The sequence below is a fragment of the Poromitra crassiceps genome (assembly GCF_964638095.1).
Source record: "Poromitra crassiceps genome assembly, chromosome: 8".
Classification (NCBI taxonomy): domain Eukaryota; kingdom Metazoa; phylum Chordata; class Actinopteri; order Beryciformes; family Melamphaidae; genus Poromitra; species Poromitra crassiceps.
In genome coordinates this window covers 46,382,141-46,402,607 of record NC_139629.1, presented here as the reverse complement: position 1 = coordinate 46,402,607, position 20,467 = coordinate 46,382,141, and the positions used below count along the sequence as shown (strand labels likewise).

The following is a 20,467-nucleotide window of genomic DNA, read 5'->3' as shown; positions in this document are numbered from 1 at the left end:
TCCCGCAGACTTTCGCTGGCATGGAGTAGGGAGCAATTCAGACGAGGAGACAAGGCTGCCATAGACTACTGCCACCGACCACCCAGGAGCCGGTGTGACTCAGGGGGAACTTAAAACACTGCTGTCAGCTTCTCACACAGCCCTCTGCCTAACGAGCCAGAATAGCCTCCTTTCTTCCACTAATTGCGCCCTTTTAAGAACACTTCAGTGGAGGAAATGACCCGCGACCTTCGCCATTGTTTTGTGTACAGTATATGTATGTAAGCATGCGTGTGCATGTGTATAAAACAGTGCATAGGCAAGATAAAGAGAACGAGAAAGAAAAGGTAAATAAATAAATGAGTATATAAATAAATAAATAAATAAATAAATAAAAGCATACATGCATGTACAATAGGGGTGGGAATCACCAGATGCCCACGATACGATACTAAAACGATACTTGAGTCACGATACGATAGTATTGCGATATTGCGATGTGCTAGTATTGCGATATATTGAATATTGCGATATTTCGATATATTGTCACTCCTAACTCCTTTTCCTACCTTTTCCTTGACCTCACCGAAAGTAAAACATGCAGTGTTTTTTTGTTTTGTTTTGTTTTTGCCCCACATGTAGGCTACATTATTAAGCTTCTCTGGACTCAATACGCCACTGCAGGCACGGACTGCACCATCGGGCGCTTCGGGCAGATGCCCGGTGGCCTGGCATGGCATGGCCTGCAATTTTTTTTTTTTTTTTTTTTTTATATCGATACTTGGCGTCCAAATATCGATACAATATCGTCAGGCAAAATATCGCGATACTATGGCGTATAATTTTTTTCCCCACCCCTAATGTAGTTAGGGGTTAGGGGTTTCCCAAGTCTTATTTTTCGGGTATGTCTGCCATGTAGTTAGATTGCCATTCTTTTTCTTTTTTTTATTAGAATCAATGGAAAAAAGTAGCAAATTGTTCATTCTCCCTCTTAAGCTGAAACACTTCGATGTGAGCCTTGGCTTGCACACACACATCAGAAACATCCGATTAAATAATTCACACATGCTGGAACATTCAGGTCTATTTTGGAACAACGTTTGAGGTCGGGCACGAGCGGCCCAAAATGCACTTCCAAAACAGCCAAATGATGGGCTTCATTCCTGAATTTAATATGGTACTTTGATAAAGGAATAATTTACTCAGAAAGCTCAACGTGCCAAGATAAGAATTATATGAGGGCGAAAACTATTTCTGTCATCTGCTTACTCTGCTCAACGATTTAAGAGTGTATGTGCACAGCACGCATGCATTTACAGTATTTCATCAGCGCCTCGCCAAGGTAAATACTGCATCTTTCGATTTATTGTAAGGCAGTTCTGTATAATAGGATTTCACCGTTTCCCAAGTCTTATTTTTCGGGTATGGCTGTGAACTGTAACTGCAATAAAAACAAAGAGAAATGTGTCCCTTTGCCAGGACACACTTGGACAGGGAAGGGAGTTCATTTGAACAACGTGTTTGTAATATTATGTGTGTCAGTGTGTGAGCGTGACTGCAAACAAGAAACGAAACAAGGCGTAATGCGCTCTTAACCCAGAGACATCGGAAAACTCCCGTCAACTTTTCCTGCAGGATTAGGACGAGGATTGAGTGGATTTAGCGGTACTGCTGTATTCGCTCGTTGGAACCTCTAAGTACTGCTGCATGCACGTGCCTGCCTGTGGGTTCCAGGATTTATAACTACAGTTCTTTGCAAATACTCTGATAAATAGATTGCGTGATGGACTGTGTGTGTGTGTGTGTGTGTGTGTGTGTGTGTGTGTGTGTGTGTGTACATATGTGCGCCAACCTTGTGGCAGTAGTGCACAGCCGAGGTGATTTGTCGGAAGATATCTCTGGCTTCTGTTTCTGGCAGTCTTCTCCTCTCATGGACGTAATCATACAGCTCTCCTCTGCTGGCGTACTCCATCACTATCACTATCTTATCCCGACTCTCGAACACTGCAGACGACACGGGACACATTTAGAATACAGTTCACTGCATGCACATGTAGTTATGTGTGTGTTGACGGATGGGGAACTTGGATAAATAAAAACGTACATTTAGCAGAGATACATTGATTTTGTTGTTGTTGTTGTTGCAATTATTATAGCACAATTATTAAGGTCTTTTCATTTGTATGCATCAGTGTTAATTTTGGCAGCTATTTTAGATTTAGTCTTAGTCTTTGGACGAAAACGCTTTATTAGTTTGAGTCACATTTTAGCCATTTCTATCCTTGACAGTTTTAGTCGACGACAACGCAAAACATCTTAGTCCAGGTTTAGTCGACGAAAAGCCATTACATTTTAGTCAACTTTAGTCATTACTTCTAGTCAAAATGTTTTCTGTCTTTAAACTAATTCAGTTAGGCCAATACAGGTATTGGTAATTGGAATCAAGGTTGACAGACAGGTTGTATCAAGTGTTGAAATTCATAAAGCTACATTTAACTCTTAACACTTTTACTTGTGTAATATCCGGATTCCTTACCAGTTTGATAGCTCTAGCCTAGACTCTCCCATCAGTGTTAACTTTGGCAGCTATTTTAGATTTGGTTAGTCTTAAGGTCCTTACACATCAAGAGCGATGTGAATATACGGCACAAAATTGCGATGCGAGTTTTGACCCACCTGTCAATCACAGCCACAGATGTGTACACGTCGGAAGCGAATTTCTGAAAAATCGACCGTGGTTCGGAAAAATAAACGCCGCAATAACGCTCAGCGAAACTTCACCGTTGGTATGCACGGTTGCATTGACTGATATAGGTTTGGTAAATATTATTGACGTGCGAATTAATCCCATGAAAAAAACGCTCACGATGTGTAAGGACCTTGAGTCTTTAGACTAAATTGCTTATTAGTTTTAGTCACATTTTAGTCATTTGTATCCTTCATAGGTTTAGTTTTTATCAGTGAAAATAGGTAGTCGACGTACATTTTTCGTCATAGTTTTCCTCAACAAAATCAACACTGGTATGCATTGATATGTGTGTGTGTGTGTGTGTGTGTGTGTGTGTGTGTGTGTGTGTGTGTGTGTGTGTGTGTCTGTGTGTGTCATGTGACTAATGTGGGAAAATGATGGCCGAGGTGGAGAAAAAGGAGCAGCTCTGATTACATGAGCTCACTAATCTGAACTGTAACGGATTCTGAATCAAATCCGTATGACTTGTCCTTTTGTCTCGTGTTTGTGAATGATCTCTGCAACCATATGATACGGCTCTGTACACTTTGTACACTCCACTCTGTCTGGACACTGTATGTACCGTGCTGCTAACAGACAGGCACAGTTCAGGACTGTTCTGTGTGTGTGTGTGTGTGTGTGTGCGTGTGTGTGTGTGTGTGTGTGTGTGTGTGTGTGTGTGTGTGTGTGTGTGGGGGGGGGGGGGGGGGGGGGGGGGCTAGTCTCTGTGGCATCTTCTAAGGCCAAGAGTCTATTTGGCAAGGAGCCTATGTAATCTTGCTGTGTTCAATCTGCCACAGATGCAACCAGTGCTGTTCAGGCTCTTGGGGCTTGTGTGTGTGTGCGCGTGCGTGTGTGTGTGTGTGTGTGTGTGTGTGTGTGTGTGTGTGTGTGTGTGCGTGTGCGTGCGTGTGTACGTGCGCTGGTGAACTCACCCTCATGGAAGCGTATGATGTTGGCGTGCTTGAGGGAGGAGGTGATCTCGATCTCTCTCTGGATGTGAACTCTGTCAAGGTCATCAGTGATTCGCTCCTTGCGGAGAGACTTGATGGCCACCTGAGAAACACACAGGACGCACTGTTGAGTCTATAGCGAAACTGCATGAAATAGGCCACGCCCATCACGGGGGAAAAGCTCCGTTCATTTCCACACGCCAGCGTCATTTTCCTTGAATTAAACATAGCTAAAAGCTGTTGTGTGGTGGGCTGCGCAGACAACAAAATGTTAAAAATCGCCAGTTAAAGTTTTTTTGTACTCCTGAGGAAAACAAGGAAGCCATTGAGAATTGGCGAGAAGAAAAATGTGGATGTTGCTGTCAATGAAGTACGTTGGAGTGTTCATCTTCCGTATATACGATCTTTTTGTGCAAGACCCGATCATGCACGCGACATAGGAGAACGCCAGGATTGGACGGGAGTTTGTGTTTTCCCCCGTTTTGGGCGTGGTTTCTGAATGATGCCGCGCTCCGCAGTGTCTCTATACATGTTACAAAGTTCAACTGATATGTGGGTCAGTCCAATGGAGTGTGGACGGTTAAAAACTACAAACTTTGGGGGGTTCGGGTACTGCAGCAGTAGATTCCCTGCCTACCAACATGAGGGTCGCAGGTTCGAACCCACGTGTTACCTCCGGCTTGGTCGGGCGTCCATACAGACACAATTGGCCATGTCTGCAGGTGGGAAGCCGGATTAAGGTTATGCGTCAGTCGCTGCACTAGTGCTTCCTCTGGTCGGTTGGGGTCCTGTTCGGGGGGAGGGGGGAGGAGAACTGAGGGGAATAGCATGATCCCCCCACATGCTACGTCCCCCCGGTGAAACCCCTCGTTGTCAGATGAAAAAAAGTGGCTCACGATTGCACATGTATAAGAGGAAGCAACGACCGGGGCACCCTAGCAGTAGCCTGCAGAACCTGATGCTACATGTAGCTACCAGCTAGCTCATTTTCATTTGCTGTCATGCTGTGGCAGCATTTGCATTTTGCAGATGCAATGCAGTGCAATGTGAATTGGTTCGGCGATGCCAGGCTACCCTAGCAGGGAATTGGCCAAGGAACAATTGGGAAGAAAATGAAGGGAAAATCTGGGAGGGGGGGGGGGGGTCTGGAATCCAAGAAAGCAGTGTTATAGGTTATATGGGGACAGACATTACCATGGCGATACTGTGTATGTTGTTGTTTGTCCGTTTTCACTGAGGATTCAGTTCCAGCAACAGATTCCTCCTTAATTAATTCCTGTGCAAACCTGACCACTCGCCACTTAACTCATTTCCCCCCATCTGTCCCACATTATATCTGTCCCATCTGTCCCACATTATATCTGTCCCATCTGTCCCACATTATATCTGTCCCATCTGTCCCACATTATATCAGTCCCATCTGTCCCGCATTATATCAGTCCCATCTGTCCCACATTATATCAGTCCCATCTGTCCCACATTATATCTGTCCCATCTGTCCCACATTATATCAGTCCCATCTGTCCCACATTATATCAGTCCCATCTGTCCCACATTATATCAGTCCCATCTGTCCCACATTATATCTGTCCCATCTGTCCCACATTATATTACATTATATCTGTCCCACATTACATTACATTACATCTGTCCCACATTATATCAGTCCCATCTGTCCCACATTATATCTGTCCCATCTGTCCCACATTATATCTGTCCCACATTACATTACATTACATCTGTCCCACATTATATCAGTCCCATCTGTCCCACATTATATCTGTCCCACATTACATTACATTATATCTGTCCCACATTACATTACATTACATCTGTCCCATCTGTCCCACATTATATCAGTCCCATTTGTCCCACATTATATCAGTCCCATCTGTCCCACATTATATCTGTCCCACATTACATTACATTATATCTGTCCCACATTACATTACATTATATCAGTCCCATCTGTCCCACATTATATCAGTCCCACATTACATTACATTACATTACATCTGTCCCACATTACATTACATCTGTCCCACATTATATCTGTCCCATCTGTCCCACATTATATCAGCTCATTTAAAGAGGGGCCAAGCATACATAGAAGCAAAGATGCATACTGTAGATATGCAATCACACACACACACACACACACACACACACACACACACACACACACACACACACACACACACACACACACACACACACACACACACAATCACACACACACACACACACACACACACACACACACAATCACGCGTGCACAGAATCCCTGGGTATTTGAGGTGATTATTTAAAGGGATACACCACTTTTTTTTTAAGTTTAGCTCATTTGCCACATCCCCCCCACATAGCCAAGATACCCCCTGCCTTTACCGGCATTGTCCAAGCAGTATACAGTAAGATACAGTCGTGAAGTTAGTAATTATCGCCATAGAATGGAAGCCAATGGTATCGCTGTTAAAAATCCGCTAAAACACACATCTCACGGCGCTAAAATACACGTTGTGCTTCGGGGAGTCACCTCACGATGAAATATCAATCCAAAATGCACATAGCAGTGTTTTTGAAGGAAAATAGCTATAGCTAATTTCACCTTTCATAACAACTGTACGGGGGGTGAATTCTTATATAACTCGCCCATGTAGAGTAAAATAGACGAGAGAAAAGACTATGTTTTGGGGGTGATTGACAGGTTACCTGTCCAGTGATCGGGCAGCTTGCCGATAACGGACCAATAGCAGGCGGAGCTGCCGCTCTCGGAAACCCGTCGTCGTCTCGTGCCGTCTCGTGCGAGCTGCGCAAGGACCCCAAGATGGCGACAGGCCACACTAGGCTTCTAAACGGGAGTCCAAAAACCAATTGGTGACATCACGGTAACCAACTACGTCTATATTATTTACGGTCCATGGTCAATCCCTGCATGTCGGCCATGTTCAGACTAGGAGGCCAAATCTGATTTGTGAACTTTAGTGACCTATTAATGACTTTATCCAGATTGGTTTTATGAGTCTGGACGCTCCAAGTCTGATTTGTGTCACTTGTCCCAAACCACATATGGAGGTACTTTCCAATCTGCTTTCGACTGATGTGACTTCAGTGTGGATGCGCAGATCCACCAAATCTGATTTGAACGTCACTCGCAACTTGTCATCAAATGCTTCTGCGCAGGAAAACCACGTCACCAACGTACGTATTTACTGACGCCCACATCGTTACCATAGCAACCCATGCAGATAGGCTGTTTAGGTCTGGACACACAGATCCGACTTGAGAATCAGATTTGTGGCAGTGCGGACACACTCCCAAATCAGATTTGGGAAACCAATCAAGATAATGATGATTAATGACTTTATCAGCAAATCAGATTTGCCTGTAATGTGAACATGGCGGGCCAGCAGGCCTTTCTGCTGGGTCACAACTTCAGCATTCTCAGCTGACGGAAAGAACTTCGAGACACCAGACGACACAATTCACATGCTCTCTGAACTGCAAATCATTATGTAACACACACACACACACTCACACACACTCCAGGGGAACTCCAGGAAATGGGTTCTGGATGCGAGACGTGATTCTTCATAGCTGACGTCGAAGTGGGATGCTATCCTGTGAAGACTATTCCGGTTTTGAATATTTCTGTACTGAAATGTCTCGAGTATGAGGACTTGATGTGGGAACGGTGCCACAGCAGAGGTACAGGTCTTGGTTTGGAGATTACGGTAGGTCGTAGATCTTCCGTGGCTGTCGGCTGGATGGCATTATTCCAAGCTCGGTGGACTATTAAGAGATGTGTGAGCTTACATGCTCGTAAAAGGCTGTCTGACCTAAATACCTGCTGGGTCCAACGACCACAAAATCACCTACAGGGATGCAGAGGGAGCAGGGGAGTTAGTGACAGGAAGGATGTAGGTGAGGCTAATGTAGTTAAAGTGTGTCACCTCAGGACAAAAGGCCAGTATTTTGCAAGAGAGAGGATGAGAGAGAGAGAGGAAGAGAGAGAGAGAGGGAGAGAGTGTATGTGTGTCTATGGGTGTTTTGCGCGTGGGTAAGAGTATGTGAGTGCGGTGCTAAAAAGTATCCGTTGCACTCACAAACAATGTTACATTGTTGTTCATCCAAATAACTGTGCTGTGAGAGTCTGACCCTAAAATGCCACATTGTAACCGGACGCATGTAGGACACACAAGTAGCTGTTTGTGTCACTCGGATGAAACTAGGTGAGTTAGTTGGAGTTAACATAGATAATTGAACATACATACAGATACGGTTAAGTGATGCGATGTAGTGCCAAATCTCCAACAGAGTTCATTCTTAATTCCCCTATCGTTTGCTTGTAATTCATTTTAAAGCCCTTATGTACTTACGTACATTCTAGGCCGATGGTACATGTAAAAAAAAAACGTATTTTCGTTCTTGCTGTGGCTCCATTGGCTTTGGCTGGCTCTTGAAAACAATGTTTCTCCACTGCACATATCTTCAGACAGCGATCACTTGTGGCAGGTGGTTTGTGTGTAAGTGTGTGTAGCCATGGTGGTCGGGCGGTTGGGGGTGGGGGTCCGGGGGTCAGCCTCAGACCACTTAGTTACTTCCCGTTCCAATATTCCCACAGACGACTTGCAACTCACACACACACACACACACCCACACACACACACACACACACACACACACACACACGTCACACACACACATCCCGAGAGTCTGATCATCACTAAAGACCCCACAATGCATCTGTGAACGATTAACAGCGGGATTATAAGACCCCTTGCCAAATACTGTTGGCCTCGCCATCCAGTGACTTACTTACACACACACACACACACACATACACACACACACACACACACACACACACACGCGCGCACACACACACACAGCCCTAAACTGTCCGTCTACATTACCAAAGGGTCAATCAGTACATACAGTGTCCAGACTCCAAACTTGACGCCACAAGACAAGCAATTATACAGATTTGATTCAGATCCGGAGTCAGTGAAAGTGACCTACAGCTAGGGCTGGGCAACACATCGAAGTTATAACAATATTGTGATATGAGATTAGATACTGTATATGAACGTACTGTTCTGTTCTATTATTTGCCTTTACGCACATAGTCAATCTATCCACATTACTGAGTGATCATTAGACTATTTATCAAAAATCTAAAACATGAATAGTCTGGGAAGGAAACCCTGTCTTTGCATTTTATTTTTTTATCACAGTCTTGTTTTAATAAAAGTGACATCTCACATGTGGCTTTGACTTACAAATGATAAATGAACATTTAGCACACTTTATTAAAAAAAATACAGAGGTATCGTGTATCGCCATTCAGCCTAAAAATACCGAGATATGATTTGGACACACACAGCAATGTTTTACAGCGACAATCCAGAGTCGACTCTAAAAGAAAAAGAAAACATTACTATCGCCTCCTCTCTCCTCCTCCTCCTCGTCCTCCTCGTCCCTACTCGAAAACTGTCTCCTCCTCTGCCTCCTCTCCCCCCCACTCAACCCCCCCCCCCACCCCTCAGACAACAGCTCCCTGGTCTTGTTTCCAAAAATAATGTCCGTTTTGTTTCAAAGAATCCTTGGTATGCGCTGGCTTCTGGCTCAAGGAATTCAACCTTTTCCCTTCCCTTGTCGCCCCCAACCCCAGTCACCTCTCTCTCTCTCTCACGCACACACACACACACGCGCACACGCACGCACACACACACACACACACACACACGCGCACACTGCTGCCCTCTCTCTGTATATTCTTCCATCAGTCTCAGTGGACTTGAGCGTTCTTTCTCTCCCCCTGTTCGTATCTGGTGGATGCAGGAGGTCTCAGGGTTAAGCGGTATAGGCAGATGGAGGTAATTGTGCTAGTCTCAATTCCTCAATCTGATTGCAAACAGATTATCCTTATTACAGGATGTTTGTTTACTAAAAAAACAGAAGGGCCGCCATTCAGGCTCAGCGCTCACGGGGGAATGTGTCTCTTTGTGTTCACAGATCACAGCAGAGAGAGTGAGGGATTAAGGCCTGACTGCAGACATAAACTCACGCTTAATCCAAATATTCTGGCAGCAATTAACTGTATTTTTAACCTGGATGTTCAGAATGTGAAAAACGTTCAACTTGGGTTTAATGACACCTATTGGAGGAGACCTCTTGTAGCAACTTTATCCCCTTGTTCAAGTGTGGAGTGAGTCACACCAAAGGCATCTCAGCCTTGGCAACACAGGAAGGAAGAAGTGGGTCCAGAATCAGCCCATGAGCTCACCCACAAACACACACGCACGCACGCGCGCGCGCACACACACACACACACACACACAAGCACGCGCACGCACACGCACGCACGCACGCACGCACACACACACACACACACACACACACACACACACACACACACACACACCATCACTGCTCTTAACTCCACCACCTCATTGTTAATATTTAATCACAATGGCCAACATTTCTCACACACACACACACACACACACACACACACACACACACACACACACACACACACACACACACACACACACACACACACACACACACACACACACAGGAGACTGCTGAATAGGCTGAGTGAACAACAGTCCTGAGAGACCCCCTGGACAGTCAAAAGCAGGAGGAGCATCTTATTACTTCTATAAATCTCAGTGTTTGTCAGTAAAGCCAAATATGTTGTAAACATATGTTTAAATGGTTGACTAGCCTTACATTTTGCATTTTACATTAAATGCTATTAAATTCAGAATGCACTTTTAAATCAGATCGAGGCTAGGTCTAGGTAGCTCTTCAAATAACATTTTGCTTTTTGCATGATGTTCAGCAGCAGCAGCACTGACTCACTGTCTTTAGGGTTGACCTCTCCACAGCCTTCTTCACTTTGCCGTAGGTGCCTTTACCCAGCGTCTCCATCACCTCGTAGCGGTGTTTCAAGTTGTGTTTGTGCTGGTGCTTTTTCACTTCCAGCGGGGCGCTGGGCGTCGTTGCCGCCGGGCCCGCTGCGTCCATGTCTGCGCCGCGCAGCTGCCGCCTGTCCGCGCTTCTACAGGCACGGCGGCTGGCGAGCGTCGGGGACGGGGACTCGTCGCCGGTGTCGTTGCCGGTGGACGCGCTGTCATGCAGACACCCGAGCTCGGAGCGGTCGCTGGTGTTCATTGCGCCTCGGCTGTCCGCGTCACGTCTGCCCATTCTCTCTCTGCGCACCGTGCGCACCTGTCAGAAACAGCCTGCCGTGCCGTGCGCCCCCCCGATCACTTTGAACAAAGGCAGCACAGGCGCTTGTTCGTTCCAATCAGGTTGCCCATATAGAGTGCTCCAAGTCGCAAAGTAGCTAAGCTAGTAATGGGCTTAAAAATTAACAAACAATTGTTCTGTAGCGAAGAGATCCAGAAGAGGCGTTATTATGTGTCTGTGAAGAGCGGATATATACGTCTTTGCGCATCCATCCAATTCGGCTACCTCGAGTGTCCTCCTCTCTCTCTCCTCCTCCTCTCCCTCTCTACTCACGGCCCAGCCACATCTACGCGTCGTTTGACGCGGGGCTGACGCTGCTGCCCATCCACTTTGTATTGGAACATGCTGCACGCGTCGTCTGGTCTCCCAGCATGCTTTGCGAGGCGTCGAGCAGCATGTTCCAATACAAAGTGGATGGGCAGCAGCGTCAGCCCCGCGTCAAACGACGCGTAGATGTGGCCGGGCCGTCAGCAACAGGAGCGATGAAAACCACATGGGCTGGAGCGCTGGGCGGAGCCACCTCACTCATACCAAATGCCAGCTCTCTCATAGCCTCATGCAGGCGCGTCACACTAATTTAGGAGCATTCTGGGTTTTCCGTCCCTCAAATGACCGGCTCGACAGCAGGAAAGCGGGGAGATGGGAATGTTTGGAATGGCATGCGGCGAGTCAGACACTCACCCTGAAGTCACCACTTCAAATGAGACATGTTTGTTGACGCATCGCCATGATGCGTTGCGCTCAGGGAAATACATTCTGGGAAAGACTTTGGAGACACAGTGAAAACAAAAACCTATAGGAGAAAGTGGTTCCAAAAGCTTTGAAGTCAGAGAAAGGGTGTAATTATAGTTTGACGCACTGCAGCTGGTTCCTTCTTTTTTCTTGTTTAATTCAATTTCAATTCAGCCAAGAAAATTATAGGATACTGATCTATCATTACGCATAAGCTGCTTTAACTTTAGGGCCATCCATTCGTTAGCCTCATACAACCTTTAGATACCATTTTTCACTTAGGATTACATTTCCAAAAGAATATGGTTTGAAAAGGCAAAAAACTAACTCCTTCCAGACATTTCAATGGGAATCTAAAGGAATGCATTGGCTATTGTTTGGGGGAGAGAAAGTCTGTGTTTCTTTGCCCCCCTTCCCCCAAAGCCCCCCCCCCCACACACACACACACACACACCCCACACCCCACACCCCAACAGTACAGACAGGGGTTGACATGTGCAGTCCAGGGAGTCAATGACCACATTTGGATAAAGGCAAAACTGTATGAGGTTGAACAGACTGAAGCTGGGTTCCCATGGCTCTGGTGTTGCTGGTCTGCAGTCAGGAGTATCTGATTCAGGGTGTGAAGAGGTCCCGCGGGTTGAGGTTGGCCACCAGACAGACATCGTAGCTGTCGTGCATAGCCGCTCGTCTCTCCACCACCGTCCACACGTTGTCCGCCGGGTCCAGCTCCAGGATCTCCTTGGTGATGATCTCATGACGGCCTGGGACAAAGTCATGGGACAAAGTGTTCTGTGAGAAAAATCTAATTCCTGTATGCTTCATAATCAGTTATCCCCTGAGTCACACGGAGTCTCGTGTGCCTTGTATTTTTGCAACATGATGCATTTCAGCCAGCATTACTTGGACTACATGTGATATCCATTTTCACAGTCGGGTTGAACTGATTCATAAAGTCTGAGAGACCACAAAAAACAAGCTGTTGGGGAAACTCATTGAAAGGAATTCGCTGACTGACCGGCAACCTTGTAGTATCCACAGAGGTAAAGCTTGCCCTCCACTACTCCCAGATTGGAGGCGTTGGTTCGGAGGGAGAGTAGGGAGGCGGGCAGGGTCGGCCCTGGCCTCCAGGTGTCCGTCTCTGGGTTGTAGACCTCCACAGAGCTCAGGCAGCGGCGAGACTGGCCACGGTCCTCTCCATCACATCCTATACCACCTGAAGAACGCAAGGGCACACACACCACACAGCGTCTTGCTCCATTCTTCGCCGTGCAAAATATATAGTTCTGAATATCAGCCTTTCTTGTTTATGTACAGTAGTCTGACCTAGTATGTAGATCTCGCCATTGAGAACGGCCGAGCCACAGCGGTACCTGGAGTAATTCATCCTGGCACACTCTCTCCAGCGGTCCCTGCCTGGGTCAAACTGAAACACACGGTTACTCAGCCGGTCTGGCTCATCGTCCGGCTGGTCCTGAGGGAGGACAGGAGAGAGTCAGAAGGAAGGAGGAAGCCAAATTAAATTGGGTGATAAACAAGAAACACCAAGTTGTATCCGATGATGGTGAACTGAGGCAACAAGTTACAGTGAATCATGCAATACCACCTGACTGCTGCTTTAAATAATAATGTGAAACTTTATTCATCTTTGTAAAGAAAATGTATTTTCACTCGCCTGCCTGGCTCTACTACAGCTGTGGTTCTCAAACTTCTTCACATGGACCCCTAAACTGACACAAATTAGACCACGAACCCCATTTGATAAGATTTTGTCCCAGGGTCCCCCATGTGATCAGATTTTTGCTTTTAGATGTTTTATTAGAGAAAGTGTATGAAGCCCATGACCAAAATAGTCACACATTCATGTCATTGTGTTACTTATAGATGGAATTCAAGTGAAAATAAACGATCCCCCTTTTTGCTGGGGAACCCCTGGAACCCCCTCGAGGACCCCTGGGGGGGGGGGGGGGGGGGGGGGGGGGGGTCCCCGGACCCCACTTTGAGAACCACCGCTCTAAAGATCAGCTACACAACATGGCCACATCTGGTAGAGATACAGTGCATTTCCCAAGGACACTTCCAATAGGGACACTTCACCACGTCATCCCGCTGCCCAACAATAACAAGTGGGATTGACTGCCTGACGTCTGTTTACATACCTGCGGTGTCCAGCCGCCCAGCACATAGAGGTGCTCCTTCAGACTGACGGCACAGTGGCAGGCGAGGGGCAGAGGCAGAGGGGCGAAGCTCAGCCAGCTGCCTCCTCTCTTCAGCGACCATCTCTCCACGCTGTCTGTGATCACGTACTGGTTCCGCACTTTCATCTGACCACCGATCAGATAGACGCAGTCGCCCAGCAGCCCTAAAGCATACATGTCCCTGTACGCTGCAGTGCACAGCTCCGCCCAGCTGCTCTTCTCTGAACGGTCAAACCTGGAACAACACACACAGGCAGCTACACAGTTTGGATCTCTTTTTTACGGATGGGTCTCCCCAATTTTCTTTGCCAATTCTGAGTTTCACCAGGAGGATGTAGAGCGTGGGAGGATCACACTATTCCCCCCCAGTTCCCCTCCCCCCGAACAGGCGCTCCGACCAACCAGAGGAGGCGCTAGTGCGGCAAACAGGACATATCTGGCTTCCCACCCACAGACATGGCCAATTGTGCCTGTATGGATGCCCGACCGTCCAAGCCGGAGACAACACGGGGCACGAACCTGCGACCCTCGTGTGGGTACGCAGGGAATCTCCCGCTGCACTACCCGGGCACCCGTTTGGATCTGTTTTTGAGTGCTGTGCCAGGTTCCAAAGGGTGGATTTGGTATATCCTATCTGTTCTTCTGACACACACAAACCTGTACATGTCCACCCTCTTCATCCTGTGTTGGTCTTCTGCCTCTATGGCCACCACGATGCTGCCGCTCTCGCGGCTCACTGCCCCTGCTGTGATCTGGCCCTTGCCTCCAGAGCCCTTCAGTGGAGAAGGGATGTAGTAAGTCCGCCTCCCCTGGGGGGCGAAGCAAAAGCTCAGATCGGCGAGTCCCCCGCGGCGGGCAGGCACCCCCGTCTCATCCACCCCACCCAGGCAGAGCAGCAGGTCGGTGGTCTCCATGCCGTAGCGGAGGGCCGGCCGAGGGGGAGCTGCCATCTCAGAGAGACCCGAGGTCTGGAGGGCCGCGTCGATCATCCCAAAGCACTCGTCATCCCGAAGCAATACCTGCGAGATACATTCAGAGAGGTATGATCATCTCTCACGCTACTCGCTCACTCAGTGTGAAGGAGGTGTCCTTTAGTTCCCTTTACTTTGATATCACCCTTCTCTCACTTCTCACCGGGTTTCTCCTCCTGGCTTTACGGAGGAATCCGGGATCCACCAGCTCCAGACGGACCCGCCTGAGTAACTCCGCAGCCTGGGCTTCGCTCTGTGAGTCCCCCCTGCGCCTCTCCACCCAGCGCAGCACCAGCTTCAGCACACTCTCCTCCTGCGGGATGTTGAGGTCATCGGAACCGAGCAGAGCCCCCAGACTTTGGGCATCGAGCTCCAGCACTTCCTCTTCCTCGCACACCTACAGACAGCAAGATGAGGAAGAGGATAAAACAATATGGGGATGAATAATCATATCAGTGGAAACAGTGGAAATGGATATAAGAGAGAGTATATACTATATACAGGTATATTTATATGAATCATAAGCCCTATAATTCTTCAGGCCATATAACTGGTGTTGTCTTCAGTCCAATGGCTCTATTGAGATATTTGACATCAGTAATACTGAATGTCCCACCTGATCAAAGTGTTGGTAGAGGTATCTCAGGGCGCACTCAGCCAGGCCAGTGGCCCCCAGGGCCCTTGCCCAGTGGTACAGCCCCACACAGTTGGAAGGGTCCAAACGTGCCTCCATGTAACTTTGACACAACCTGGAGCACAGTCACAGTAAGGTGGTGACGGCAGCAAAAAAAAGGGTTACTTCAAACTTAGTTCACTACCCTGCCCTTCACATAGGCTTGTGGTTCAAAATGGCAGAGCAGCCACTGTTCATATTATATACTAACTGGACTAATGATCGGCGTTCTACCTGGCAGAATCGTCACCCACCTGAAGGCTCCGTCTACATGGAGCAGGAAGGAAGCAGCAGCCACTCCCTGGATGTTGTCGTTGGAGAGGGGGAGTTCGGCACGGTACATGTAGCCCAGAACCAGCTGCAGGCTCTGGGCAGGAGTGTCTCTGAGAGGCACCTCTCCTCCACGGGTCTCCCTTAGACCACAGGTAAACATGGCCTGGACACAGGAGTGAACAGAATGATTCATAAAGGAAGACAATACAGTTACAGTGATGACACAGCAGCTTTGCTTGTATTGATGGTTGACATGCATATCATGTTGAAATGTCGCCCCATCCTGTATCTATTCTGCAATAGCACTGTCAGATTTCAAATCACTTCCTTTTTGTGTGGGGCAACCTTGCAGCAAAATAGCCTACTGTATGAACAAGTACAAGTTATGCACAGCAACCCTAGTACCTGGAAGTAAGGGCTGAATGCAGACAGCACCACCCTGTGGCAGGGAAAGGGAACTCCCTCTGCTAGCAGCACCACATCAGTGAGCTTCTCATCCGCCCTCATCCTCTGTAGCTGCCTGAGAAGAAGTGAGCCATGCTCTGCCTGAACTGAGTCCAGCGCTGGAGCCTCCATGGAGCTCTGCTCTGGGTGGCCGAACCACCTCTGTCAGCCTGGAGCACAGTCTATGGCCTGGAGAGAAAGACCAGGCTGTATAAGCAGAAATACAACATAAGATAAATACTAACATGCTAGCACGCACGCACGCGAGCACACACACACACACACACACACACACACACACACACACACACACACACACACACACACACACACACGTTTCAGCTCATCATCAATAATGGCTCAATCCATAACTGTACTATCGCTCGCTCTACTGACTTTGTTTACCCAGTGATCTTTTGGGTTTGACATTCTATTTATTGTTTAATCCTTTGATAAAAAATATAAATAAATATGCTGGCAGCATAAACACTTGTGTGATCTGTCATTTGAATTTAGATGACGGCCTGTAATTTGAGCTGACCTTTCAAAAAGGTCCAAAAGCATCCATCAGCAAGTCAGACTCCTTAAGAACATAATGTGAATATATATATATATAGCAAAAATCTAAATGGCTGATCAATTGGCCTTATTGAATTCCCTATTAAATTTCCCGATACCAATCAATCACAAAGGAGGAGATGTTGATCAAGTGAAGCAGAGGAGTTAGAGAAGGATTTTTAAGATGTGATTTGTGTAAAAGAGGCTTCCGTTCAATATCAGGAAGATGTTCCAAATATTTTGTGCATTCAGTCATACTAATACATATGCATAAAGGGAGGTTAGCTAGATGGGGAGGAGGAGCAGTAGTGATCTTCCTCCTGCTCCAGTTGTAGAAGCCTCCCAGGCTCACAGTTGAGCCCATGTTTGTTGACCCGTCTCTCTAACTGCTTTCACCCCTCCAGCTGACCCGCCAAACGGTAATGGAGACGGTAATGACGTGCACACTCTCACTCTCAGTGTGCTCTACACAGGTAACCTCACACCAGGCAGACATGCACAGGCACTCCAGAGAGTGAGTGCTAGCTTTGTCACTAAAGCATGCCATTACAGTAGCTAATTGCACTCAGAACAGAGCTATATACCGGTTTCCGGAGGATGTCCCAGGGCCAGGACTTCACAGCGCTTTGCAGGATTGTCTGTGTTGAGATGTCGCTACTTTTGGTCTTTCAAAGTCCGCTGCACAGACTGCTTGTTGGCCGTCATGTCTGTCTCCTCTTCTGTGCAGTTTGCTGTCTGTGACTTAAGAGTGTGGCACTAGCCAACTGCTCACTGGTTTTAAATAGACTAGCAAGTGCACATGGTCTGTTCGAGTTTCCAGGCTGTATTCAAACTGGGTGTCATTCTTATCATTTCTGGGCTTTAAAAGGAATGTTTTCTGCAATGTTTGTGTAATGTGCTGAATTTAAACAAAATGTTGATTTCATGTATAGGAACTAAAACAATCAGAAGCATTATCAGCAGATCAGAATGTTGACAACTGCGTGGACAAATGATACTGTATGTAGGCATATGTATCATTGCACCTCAACACACTTGTTTGATAGCATATTCTATGTTTACATATTTGTTTTCTACCATGACTCAACAGTTCCATACACCTTTGTCCAGATAGCAGAAAGCAAAACAACAAGAAATAGCTATGCTGAATGCTAGACATTGTGTTGTCCCTTACTGATGTTGTCAAGGCTCAGCCTCTTCGGAAAACCACCAACAAACTGTACACATTGGTGTGCACACACACACACACACACACACACACACACACACACACACAGGGACAGGCAATCATAATCATCATTGTAACTGTTTTACAGACTCTCTTACAGTCTGGAGGCGTGTCTGTTTCGTGCACTGCTCATTGGTGGTGAAACCGATCTCAATACAGATTTATTTCAGGCTATTCTTACTGTACTGCATTCATAAAATCTTGATGCCAGATCATTTCTACGAATTACAAAGGTCAATGCAGAATCAAAGCTGTTCACAGTGTGTGCTGACAGAGGGATTTAGGCTTCTCTTCTCTCCTTTTCTTTTTACACTATGTGAACATTTAATTTCCATTAGATTGAATTCAATTGTGTCTTGCGACCTTTTGACAGTGTTGAACAATGATGTTACGCAATAGCACGAACAAAATAATGTGTTGTGGAGGTCTTTATAGCTTTGTGCCAAAGCACAGAGAATTACAATGAGATTAATCACTTATATCTGGTCCAGCTGCGTTTGTGTGTGTGTGTGTGTGTGTGTGTGTGTGTGTGTGTGTGCGCGTGCGTGTGCGTTTACACGTACAGTATGTGTCCATGTTTATTGAAAGTGTTGCCACACTGCAAATCCCCTGACCCGAAGGTGTTTATATAAGGACCTTTGGCCACGTGTGTCCTGTACTCCTTGAAATTGCTCTCATGCAGTCTGCCCAGAACAAATCTGCATTTATTGACCAGGTGATCTCTCATCCATCAACAAATAGAACAACCTGCAAACAAATATAGTTATTCTGCAAATAAATGTTATTTTCACCTATGCCATTTAAATATTTCTGCATACTGGGGTCCATAAACAGTCTTGGAATTGCATAAATTAAATGTTCTCTGTTTGTTTCCATTTTTGTCCCACTGATGATGTCACAGGAGACATTGTGACATCACTGATGATGTCATCGGTTATGTCATAAGACTGATGATGTCATCAGTGATGTCATAAGAGCAAAATCATCTTATGACACATAGGCACTGATGTAAACTTAAGGGGCCCACACACACACACAGCTAGCGAACCCGCGCAAATAAATAGACATAAATTTAGTTAGTTAATTAATTTTGTATTTTTGAGTTTGTGTTTTTTTTAATAACACTTTACAGCACTTTGTGCTGCTTTGTGTCGCCCCATGTTCAGGGCATGGGGATAAAAAACAAAGAAAGGAATGCTGTAAAATGCTATAAGAAATGACACAATATGTATCTCATGAAATTGAGCAATATCTGAGAAGAACGGCTATTTTCACACTATGCCCTCTCTCTTTGACTATTTTTATCTTCTCCTCCATCCATCAGGATGCTAATTTTCCTTCTTCACACCTTCTGTATATTTGCTTGTTAGTCTTTCTGGGTTGTGTGGTCATCTTTGTTCCTTAGCTTGAAGGTCTGACATTGCCAAGTGTGACAGAAGAAGAAGTTAATATGTGCAGGGATGATGTTTTCTGTTATGTCAAACGGTGATCTATTACTGTTAGTCATTTCAGTCGCAGAAACACAGCAGCTATTATGTGACACGTTCAAGATGCTGATGGACAGCGATATTCATTGTTATTGTCACTACAAACCCTGCTCTTTGCACAATGGCCAAAATAATACTATACAATAAAATAAAAAATAATAGACTACATACAGGCCCGTAGCCAGGGTTTGAGAAGAATCAAGGGAGGGCCCAGGGGGGGCTGTGCCCGACCGGTTAGAAAATGTTGTCCATTTTAAAGTAAAATGCATCAATCTGGTGCACTTTGAGGGCAAAATGAAGAGGCTAGATCTATAAAGAACTACAGACATCATGTTTGTCAGGATCGGTGTTAGACATGTGGATCTATTCGCGGGTAGTTGATGAAGCTGGGGTGTTGTGGAACTTGATGGCTGGGGCTGCACTGTTCGAGGTTTTGGGAACGGTTGCAGAGATTGCAGAGATTGGTATGATCCTTGATGAGAATTTATGAATCACTGGCGAGAGCCTGCAGGAACAGGCCCTTATAGATGTGAATATGACATCACCTGTGTTATGACATCACCGGCGAAAGGCATGAAAGACGCCTATGAATCATGACATCATCAGTGATCGATGACATCATAGTAGGAATGACGACGTCAAAGTAGGAATGATGACGTCATCCTAACAGTACCCTCCCCTCAACGGACGTCACCTGGCGTCCAATGAGGCCATCAAGGATGGCATCTGGGAGACAAAAATCCGTAGGTTCTGGTGGAGGTGCTCTTCCGCAGGTGGTTAGACGCAGGTGGTTAGGCCCCAAAGGGGGTGTAAGAGAGTGAGGTGCTCTTCAGCAGGTGGTTAGATGCAGGTGGTCAGACCCCAAAGGGGGTGTAGGACAGTGGAGGTGCTCCTCCCTAATACAGGATATCGAAGCCATAGATGGACCGATACGTAGATAGAACTTCCACCGGGTCCGGTGGATCCTCTGGGGCCGGCCA

At 46.5% G+C, this 20,467-nt stretch overlaps 2 protein-coding genes across 2 annotated transcripts in view; both read right to left on the bottom strand.

Annotated features, from left to right (window-relative positions):
* The window catches only part of LOC310781521 (NUAK family SNF1-like kinase 1), a 19,758-nt gene extending 8,857 nt beyond the window's left edge, over nt 1-10,901 (bottom strand). The window contains exons 1-3 of the mRNA XM_083642168.1: nt 10,534-10,901; nt 3,643-3,763; nt 1,832-1,983 (exon numbers count right to left, since the gene is read on the bottom strand). Coding sequence (XP_083498294.1) covers nt 1,832-1,983; nt 3,643-3,763; nt 10,534-10,878 — 618 coding nt within the window. The 5' untranslated portion in view covers nt 10,879-10,901. The remainder of the gene's footprint in view (nt 1-1,831; nt 1,984-3,642; nt 3,764-10,533) is intronic.
* A 1,292-nt stretch (nt 10,902-12,193) lies between these two features.
* Nucleotides 12,194-16,346, bottom strand: LOC310780767 (kelch repeat and BTB domain-containing protein 12-like; the record flags this gene model as incomplete). The annotated part of the gene is made up of 9 exons (XM_083641271.1): nt 12,194-12,419; nt 12,674-12,871; nt 12,982-13,129; nt 13,815-14,088; nt 14,511-14,872; nt 14,988-15,221; nt 15,441-15,573; nt 15,752-15,933; nt 16,176-16,346. 9 exons carry the CDS (start codon nt 16,344-16,346, stop codon nt 12,271-12,273), a joined length of 1,851 nt encoding a protein of 616 aa, XP_083497397.1. The 3' UTR covers nt 12,194-12,270.
* Nucleotides 16,347-20,467: the final 4,121 nt, after the last annotated feature.